General features: G+C 44.7%; 1 protein-coding gene across 1 annotated transcript in view; it reads right to left on the bottom strand.

Moving 5' to 3' along the window:
* Nucleotides 1–7,598: 7,598 nt before the first annotated feature.
* Nucleotides 7,599–10,163, bottom strand: part of LOC102675330 — a 23,296-nt gene continuing 20,731 nt past the window's right edge. The window contains exons 7-11 of the mRNA XM_006620352.2: nucleotides 10,082–10,157; nucleotides 9,713–9,889; nucleotides 9,421–9,620; nucleotides 8,924–9,045; nucleotides 7,599–8,462 (exon numbers count right to left, since the gene is read on the bottom strand). Coding sequence (XP_006620415.2) covers nucleotides 7,612–8,462; nucleotides 8,924–9,045; nucleotides 9,421–9,620; nucleotides 9,713–9,889; nucleotides 10,082–10,157 — 1,426 coding nt within the window. The 3' untranslated portion in view covers nucleotides 7,599–7,611. The remainder of the gene's footprint in view (nucleotides 8,463–8,923; nucleotides 9,046–9,420; nucleotides 9,621–9,712; nucleotides 9,890–10,081; nucleotides 10,158–10,163) is intronic.

The following is a 10,163-nucleotide window of genomic DNA, read 5'->3' as shown; positions in this document are numbered from 1 at the left end:
CCACGAGATGTGGAAATTGTTCCTGGACCATCATCAGTGCAGTTAGAAATACTGCACAAGTATCGTCGTACAGGTCGTACGACAGCAGTCTGGTTCAGCTGCAACGGATTCGTATTAGTGTTGCGTTTTATTATACACGAGTGCATAGATTAATAGCGTTGCGTATATAATATCTATAATACCCTTGTGGGGGTATATGTTTTCGGGAAACTTTATTCTTTTTTTTTCTATTTTTTTAGTAGTTGATTTATTGTATTTGAAGTAGATTGAAGCACTCCTCGCGATTTGTTTTGAAAATTTAGTATATTAGCGTTGCGTAAAAGAAAAAATCCACTATCGGTTTGTTCGGGTTTAATTTGAGTGGATGATTTTGGTAACCCTTCTGGTTACCTTTTTTTTTTTACCTTTTTCTTTTCAGCATCCCCATCCATGCCATGGTACATCGAATTTTTTCAAATTTACGATTTTGTATGTATATCGTAATTAAAAATAAAATTAACGATCCTTACCCTTTATTCCTTTACAATAAATTTCCTTCTTCTCTTTTCTTTCCTAATTTTATCTCTTTAATTTTTTTTTTTTTTTTTCCCTTTTTCTTTTCAGCACCCCCCCCCATGCAATGGTACCTCGATTTTTTCCAAATTTACGATTTTGCATGTATATCGTAATTAAAAATAAAATTGACAGTCCTTTCCCTTTTTTCCTTTTCAATAAATTTTCTTTTTTTTTTTTTTTTTATCACTCAAAATCGATAGAATGTAAATCGTATATCGATAGAAATTATTGTAACGCGTAATTAGAAACGAAAGATGCTCGATATTCGTGTAAAGATAAAAATATAACAATTGCGTAAAAAGAGCGATGAGAAATAAATCTAGGCGAAATCTCGAGGAGGAAGGAAGAGCTCGGTCGTTGAATCGATGTGCCGTTTACGCGAATTTTCATTATCTCCGTTAGAAAAGCGATTTCCTCTCGGCGTTAAACGCTGTACAAACTATATTACGATCGTTGCTTTTAATTCACGTGCGGCCATCGATATTGATGTTGCTTGTTTTTCGGTATTAACGAGTCCCTCTCGCGAACGTAATACGTACACGCGCACAATTACGGGGTCCGGGCAAAGGTTAATGCGGAATCAGTGTCCGGGATGAACGAACAAAACGCGAAACAGGATGGCCGACACATGGTGGCCGATCGCAAACTAATATCGTACGACATTATTTGCAAGCAGTGTCCGGTTCTGGTGAACGTCAATCGGGACGAGGATGGCTTCCAACTAGCCCTGTTTGCCGTGCGACGCAAGTTGGAACAGGAAATGCGTTCCTGTCCCACTTTTCATTCATACCGATCGATCGTGTCACCGTTAAGCGCGTATTACAGGGTTGATTAATTTTACGCTTATTCTGTCCGATTGCTCAATTGGATGCTGTTTCAATAAGTTTTTACTCGGATAGGGAAGAAAATTTTATTCGTTGTTCGATTCCGTGCTTTAATATCGTCGAGTACTCGAGTTGAATTTTTTTTTCATCGATGCATTCGTTGCAACTACGTATCGATCCATCGTTCGTTATTCGATTCCCAACGTTTAATTTATCATTCGTTTCTCCGATTTCGCGTCTTTATTCGAAAATTTGGTTTTCAAATATCCCTACGTATCGAAAATCCTTGGAATATTTTCCAAGTTCCATTGGAACGGAATTGGTATCGAGTGGCGCGATTTAATCGGGTTAAGCAATTTGGAAACTTGCAAGTTTTCCTAAGGTCTGTAGAAATTAAAGTAAGAATAGTTTTGAATTCGTAACATTGTTACAATATTCGTTCTAACCGAATTCGTACGATAGAACACGGTAGAAAAATAAAACCGTGAGGAGGGTATTAAAGATCCGATTAAACGAAGGCGTATAGGCTGTTATACGTATTTTCGAAAAGTAAAGCCACTTGGGTCACGTTCGAAACGAACCGCCTAAAATTGCATCAGGGACGGAGCGACGCGTCGAGGAAGCGTTATTCGACCCTTATTCACCCTCGAGCAACGATACGAATACTTCCGTCGCGGGGGACTATAATTAATGATAGCCGTGCAATTGAAACAAAGCTGCGCCGAGACACGCAGCTCCACGGGATACGAAAAGCGGGGGAAAATCGGTCGTCGAGGCCTTTCATTAAATTCAAACCTGCCAACTTCCACGTGCGAGAGCGCGCTTATAAAAACGTAAAAACAATTGTTTTCGCGCGACGGTGAAATATTTATATTATAAATTTTACCATGGAAACGAAGAAAGGAGAGAGGAATCCGGCATCCGACGCGTACGCGACCATTCGTTGGACGAAAAGGGGAAATTTCGATTTTTATGGTAGAAAACGCGAGAATGGATCTATAAAAAATTAGTCACGCTTGTTGATTATCGTTGGATACTTTTCAAAGATTTCTCAAAATACCTTTCTTCGATCCAAGATGCAAACGTACGTACGCTTGGTGGCGGAAAAATTGTCCGATAACGTCAGCCTCCATCGTTTTTCGCTACATTTTCCACTTATTATCGTCCTCCTTGCCTTTCATTATTCATTCGATAGTCGACGTTGCAAGTGATTCCCTTAATTGATCGATTTAAAGCGCGCCGCGATTCAATAAGCGACGTATTTAACGTGAGACGAGAGAAAGAGAAATCTTATCGGTGCAGGTCGACCGTTGGCTTCTAGACCGAGATTGCCAATTAAAGATGCACCCGCGGAATCGAAACGTTGAAACGTGGCGTCGTCACCCCGGCTGGTGGCAAACCTTCTCTTCCGTGCGTATATCGAATGGTCGTGGTGAGCCGCCGTAAAAGTTTCACTACCCTCTCTCGACGCCGCGTTCGCGCCCTCGGGACCGGTTGTTGCACCGATTCCGAGGAGACGGCGAGCCGAGAAACGTGGAAAGAGAGAAAGGATCGAGCTTTGAGTCGTAACTGCTTCGATTCCGCTCCCTACTCTTTTTACCTCCTCCACGAACGATCTTACGACCGAACGTTCGTAGCTTCTTACTACTTTTTCCTCCTTTTCCTTTTTCCCCGAGCTATAACGCAACTGGGTTTATATTTTTTATTATTTATCGCGAAATCTCTGCACGGTTGTCCTATTTTTGACGAAATTTTACGAGGAACTCGTAAAGAATCACTCGTGATTTTAATAGCTATTATCAAATTTCTTTGCGTTATCCGGAAAAATCGGTTCGTTCCGAATTCTTTCCCTTATAAGGCAAACGCTGAACATACTTGACCATTTTCTCCGATGGGTACTCTCGAAGAATTTCAATATCAAAGTTACTGCGATGCTATGCTGATCGAAATGTTTTTTCTAAAGTTCGACAAGCCGATACGATCTATTAAATTTTCGATCGAAGAAAGAGATCGCTTCTATGCGCGTAAGATTTGTGATAGAAATATTGTTTCGAATTGAAAAAGATGGTTTCAAATCGATTTAGATTGGGGAAGAAACGTTCTATAATTTTCTGGAAATTTTTCGTTATAGACATGATAAGAATCGTATACAATTTTTACGATTCGAAAGGTAATATTTACAAACGCGAGGAAGCTTAGGAGATGACTCGATCGATTCCGCGTGGCGAAGTTTGATCTCGTGAAAGCCGTTTTACGAGCACTTGGATCTTCTTTCTCTTTGCTATCGGCATGCGGGCTATCCAGAACTCGAATTAAATCTTCGTGGCTCGCTTAAAGACCCCTCAATTTTCCTAGTGCGGCAAGATTTAAAACGAACGAGAGAACCAGTTGTCCACCGTCCAATTTGCTTTACCTTCCATCATTTTCTCGCATTTCGTTATCACTACTACGTAACGAGTTGATATTACGAATAATTCAAAGTAAAATTGTAGAAATTAGGATTCAAAGTAGATCGAATCACCTTCCAAAAATATATTTCCAAGTGTTGGGAGGAGCGGGTAATTCGAAGTAGTTTAGAAATTTGCGCAGTGGCCCCTTATTAATCACCGACTCTATCCCCGTACAATTACAAAACATGGGAGAAGTTCGATCCGCCTTGCATTCTCCCGCATTCCACCTCCCCCAACCCCCGCGAAACTTGGAAAGGGGGTAAGCTTGGTTCTTGGCCCCGGCTCGAATCTCGCGATAAAATAAATCCACGATGGGCTTTGGTGGAAGCCGAAATGCGAAACCGGAAACGGAATCGCGGCTGCTCCTCGTTTAAATATCGTCTTAATCTCGCGAGCCGCCTCGAAATCGCGCCCCCTTAATTCCAGTCCGGCCTTGACAAATCGCCCACCCACGGATTATCCGTCGACGAAAAACTAATTAAGCCACCGGAAGGGTTGCCACGACTCGAGGTATGCGTCGCGCAACTTTGCCGCGCGAACGAAACGGGGGGATATAATGGGGAGAGCGATACGCGTATGGAGAGGTCGAAGACCGAGGAGGGGTCGCTTTCCTCGTTCTTCGGAATACGCGCAAGAGGGGACGAGAGAAGGTAGGCAAAAAGCGTTCCATCCCCCCGCCTATCTAAATAGTTGGTCGAGTCCATAAATTTGCCCGCTTAACTCGCGATGCCATCCTTCTCGAGCACGGGATTCGAGGTATCGGGGACACGCGGGATTCGAGACAGGTTTCTTCGCGGGTTGGATTAACAGCGTTGATCCACGCTCCTTTGTTCGGGAACAAGTCGACTCGTCGAAGGCGTGTAGATATCGCCGTTTTTCGTTTCATCGAAATGAAGGTTTTCGCGAGTCATTATATATGAAACGCGAAAGAAAGAAATATATCTGGGAATAATATACGTTGATCTTTCGAAAGTCTCTTTTTAACGTTTTTTCTTTTTTACTCGGTTGTTATTATATCGGATATTTTAAAAATGTGCTTTTGTCGCGGTTTTATTTCGTTCGCATGAATTTTTCGACGTGCCGATCTAGCGCTTTTAAATTTTCTATCCTCTAATATCTATCGTTATTGCGGAATAAATCAAAAATAAATTCCTGTTGTTATTGCGCGTAATCGAGTATATTTTTTTTGCCGTCCTTTTCTATCGCTTCTAAATTTTTTTTTTTTATCGCAAACTAGACACTAGCTTGCAGCGTTATCGTCGAATAAAAATTGAATGTACACCGTTGCTTTGCGTGTTTTTTTATCGCGATTCCGATTTTATTTGGAAATAGATTTTTTCCCCCTCCCTCCCTTTGCTGTTTTAATATTTTCGGCATCGACCGGTTTATTCCCGATGTTTTCGATTATTTATTATTTATCGTACACGCGAGCGATAAGTCGCGTAGAACGCGCAAGGTAATTCGCTTTTCGTTATATTATTGTTAAAAGTTTTATCTCGCGAAAAGAGGGGAACTCGCTAATTGTCCAATTTGCTTACTCAAACAGAAGCTACTAACAACTCGTTTGAACCTTATAATTCGTGCAAGTAATAGGATAACGAGATTTAGAGAGGCACAAAGAAATTGCAGATCTATCGAGCGTTCGGCCTGGACTTTGTACTCGAGAAGGGAAGGGAAGAAAGAAGAGGAAGAAAGGGAAGTTGATTCTCCCTCCTCTGCGACACTAATAGGAGTGTCACGTACAGGCCGAACCTATAATCCGTTGGCGCTAATTTCGCAAAATACCGAGAAGCTCGGATTCTTTACGAGCTTACCAATTTCCACCCCATTTTTCTCTCGAAAACTTGGACTTGGTTTTTTCGTCCGTTAATGCCAAGTTTATCCATTATCCGGGAATAAAATTCGTTTCATCGAGGAAAGTTAAATAGAATTTATTTATCGATCGACTCCTCCGATGTCGTTCCATTTGCCCGAGTGGGCTTTCTTCTTCTTTTAGAAGCATAATTTGTTCCATAAATATCGATTAATATCGCGAATGGGACGCGTAAATATTTTGCCCGTTCACCTGGACAAAGTTATCCCCTGTTTCGAATTAATAAACGGGCGAAGGAGAAGGTTCGATTTCGCGATTCGGGAAACTTGGGTGTATCTTGGAGAGGAGAGATCGGAGGAAGGAAGTTAGTTGGGAAGTGGGACAAGGTGGCAAAGTCGGAGAAGCGGCGGTTGGGAGCGAAGGCCTCCTCTCGTAATCTCGAAAGTTTCGATCGCGTCTGGAAGAGGTCTGGTTAATGAAACACGAAATAATTAGAGCAAGTTGCGCGAGCGTGGATCGATCCGCGTAATTCCGGCTGCTTTCGTTCGTTTCCTTCGTTGCCCGACCGCTTCCCCTTAAACCGATTAAGATGGTTCCGTCGAACGCGTAACGATAACCCGGAGGGGGCGAATGATCGTGGAGATAATTAAAAAAGTAACGAGTAAGTCGAAACCTGGGAGTAACGACGCCAATCGATGCCAATCGATCGATAGACTCCGCCCTTTCGCCTCGTTTCTCACGTCGTTGCACCTTCTTTCCATTCCAGTACCACTTTCCTTGTCCCTCGCCAATTTCTATTCCAACGATCCTTTCGATTATCCTATCGATATTATTTACTTACCTCGCTCATTTTCTCCCTCTCGTTTCGACTCGTATTTTTATTAATCGTATGTATAAGATTTCAAAGATTTTCTTCTCGCCCCTTCGCCGATACACGGATTAACGCGGATCCCACGCACCCTCGTGTGTCACGAGCACTTAACTCGCTCCGTCTCGAACGAGATTAATCTTGCCGGAGGGGTCGAAGGGAGGAGGGACCTTTCCGTCGAGATGGCGAGAAACTCGCTCCTTCCGCCCGGTCCAATCACGTCCCGCTTTTTCTTCGGAACAAGCCGCTTCCTGAATTCCAAACGCTGACCCCATCCTCTGTACACCGTGTCCTCTATAAATGGAACGATTTCTCGAAAACGTTGGAGAATTGGGGAAAAGATATCGCGCCGACGTTAATTCGATCTCGTGGTTATTTCTTCTCGGTATTGGTTTACTTTCAAACGTGTTCAATCAATCGAGGCGAAGATTCAAATTCGAACACAAACTTCTCTTCCAAACGTAATTCGCTTTTCCTCCGAAACGCTGCCACCAAAAAATAGTTTTCACGCTCTCATCCATCAATAGTCCGTGTCGCTTCGGATTAATAGATGGATGCACGCGAAATGTTTTTCCAAAGTTTGAAATTAGGATTGGAATATCGATTGAATTATACAATTCCATAAATATCGCCATCTCCACGCGAGCAATCGTAAGGTTGGATCTAATTCGGGGTAATATGGGGGGTTGTTCGAGAGTCTGTGGGCAACAATAAGGCGCGAACATCTGCGATCCTCGTTGATCGGAAAGTTTGCGAGGCAAGTTTCGCGATTTTCGAAGGACGGTGTCGCTTCCTCTGGAAAAGTTGCGAGTTCGTTAGAAAGTTTAGCATCGAGAAACCAAGAACCACTAGCTTCGCCTATCTCGTCCAAGACTGAAACAGCGACTTAATCTTTGCCACGAAACGATTGGTAATCGCATGGTCGCTTCGAATGATTCATCTCGTCGAAAGAAGCGCAGATTGAAATGTATTGTACATACACGGATAGATACATAAGATATACATATACGTACAGAAAGATATATACAATGGTGCGATTTCTCATTCGTTTCGTAAGCGCGGAACAGTGACGATACGCGTTGTCGAAAACGAGATCGACGATTAGATAAGTCTGTCGTTGTGGTGGTCGGGCGCGATGGTGCCGTTTTGCGCCGTTTCGGCTTCCCTCCTCGCCACGCCGAGACTCTTGTTCTTCCTTCGAGGGGGTGTCGGGACGAGATTCGAAAAGTCCTCCTCCGAGCTTTTGTTCGATCTGTTGGGTTTCTTTGGCGGGATATCGGTGGAAAAGGTCTTCTCGTTCTCCGATTGACGGGACTCGGCCGCCGCGATCGACTCTTCCCACGAGCAGAAGGAGACCTTTCGCCCTGCCACCCTCGTCGCCTTCCTCTCGTCCGTCGTGAATTGACTCCTCTCCCCCGCCCCGTTTCGATCCTTGTTGCTCCACTCCTCGATCACGGGTTCCAATATTTTCGGGATCTGTTCGTTGTTGGCTCTGCTCCCGCCTTCCTGCGGCTCCTCCTTCTCCAACATGTCGGACAAGGCGGCCTCCAACTCGGTGAGGCTGGGCGTCATGGAGCTCACGTTGCTCTCCTCCGCCGCCTCCTCCCTCAGGATTTTGAACAGGGTGGAGTGATCGGGATCGAGGACGGCGGATTTGGTCCTGGGCTCGGGGCTGGGCGGCGGTGTGCCGCTCGTTTTCCAATCGTCCAGACACTTCTTCATGTTGTTGCGCGCGTCCTTGGCGAGTTTCTCGTCGAAGAAGTCGTCCGGCTCCTCGAGCATCTCGCGCGGCAGCGACTCCTCGGAGATGGTTCTGATCAGAGCGGTGGAGCTCAACTCGGCCGGCTCGGCCTCCTCCTCCTCCTCGGGGTCCGCCCGACGCGACGCGCTCCTCGATTGGCCGAATCGGTCGGATTCCAGTTTCCCTTCCTCGCTCGACCCGCCGATCGTATCTGGTAAATGGAGAGAAACGCGGTTTAACCGGTACAGTCGTTGGATCCTTTCCGCTTGGATCGTCTCACCGGAGGAATAACGATCCTCTCTTGTTTTGGGGGATCTTTGGGGGGAGATTCGTCAAACTTTGCGCTTCCAAGTTGTAATGGGTTTCGTCTATCTTTGAAATTTACCGATTTCTATTCGATCGGATCTAGCCGCTATAGCGATCTTCGATTCGTTGAGAAGGGAAGGAAGCTAGACTTTATACGTAGGTGTATCGAATTTGAAAACGGAAAAGAAAGAATAAATGTAGAAAGATCGATCTCTAACGTTCTCTCTTCTAGGATCGATCTCTGGATGGAAAACGCGCAGGAAAGTCGAGGAGAGAAAGGATTATTGACGCATCGAATCGACTGCTGCGTTATTCTTTTTTTTTTTTCGAAGCAACGAAAACATGTTTGTTCCCGTCTCTATTTACCTAAAACGGAACGATGTTTCGCCTCGTCCAAGAAAAACGGCTCTTTGAACCGTGACGACTCGCCGATAATTTTGCAACAGTTTGCCATGGTAGGGGGTGGATCATAGAATCTCGCGTGAGATCTACAAAAGAGAAGAAAAGACAATTATTATTTCTCCATCCAGACTTTGTCTGTGGTCGAGGAATATAAGCGAGTTTTGGAATACCAAGTTATCGGATGGAAATTTTGCACGATTGCGACAGAATAGATACTATATAAAGATGATTGATTTTTACGTTTGCAAAGTAAATTCCACTTACGCAAACTGGACGTATATCGAAGCTAATAACGGAGTGGATAGAAACGTAATAAGTTTTGCAAAGTGGCGAGAGAAGATTATACAATGGTCAGGATGCTAAGACCACGGAATATGGACTTACAACGGTTGGCATCTGGGCACCTCGATTAAACCCACTTAATCCCCGGAACAAGGACCATAGATAATCTCTCTACCGACCTATTTGGATCGACTTGGGCGAGTTCCGGTTGGTCGACCAGCGGGGACTCCCCCGTTTTTCCAAACGCTTCGGGCTTCTCCGAGTAGACGGGAGATTCGGGAACGCGGCCGTTCGTCGAAGGGGATCTCCTTTCGTCGTCTTCTTTCGAGTCGATCGAGGGATCGACCTCCTTCTCCGCGTCCTCGCCCCAACTCTTATCCTGGAAATCCCTTTTCTTGTATCCCGTTATTCATCTCCGTTCTCGAATTTTGGGAATTCGACTCGACTCTATAAACGTTCGAACGAATTTACCTGAATTTCCGAGTATCCGATGTCGCTTAATTCCCAATGCTCCCCTCCGCTCGAGTCGTACTTTACGTACTCGTATTCTTTCACCATCCCGTTCGCTCTGCTCAACTTCTCTATGACCTGATACGGCGATAGGTTATCGGACCTTGGAACGTAATCCTCCAATCGCACGCTCGTTTTCTGCGGATCAGGGTAAATCGTAATTATTGGATTTGGCTCGTCGACCAATTTTCTTTCGAATTCGTGGATAATAAATTCGTTTGAACTCTTTTAGGGTACGCTGTCTTGCGCTGTCTCTCCTCTTATCGAAGAATCGGTGGGAAAGAAAGGAAGGAGAGGGAGAGGGAAATTGGTAGGAAAATCGTTGCGTACCTCGGAAAATGGGGAGAGGAAGGATTCGGCCGGAAGCGATACGGTGCTGCTCCTGACGGGCCTCCTCGGACGGGGGGAGACC

The sequence above is a fragment of the Apis dorsata genome, unplaced genomic scaffold (genome assembly GCF_000469605.1).
Source record: "Apis dorsata unplaced genomic scaffold, Apis dorsata 1.3 scaffold_506, whole genome shotgun sequence".
NCBI lineage: Eukaryota > Metazoa > Arthropoda > Insecta > Hymenoptera > Apidae > Apis > Apis dorsata.
The sequence above is the reverse complement of the archived record's forward strand: the minus strand, read 5'-3'. Positions and strand labels throughout refer to the sequence as shown.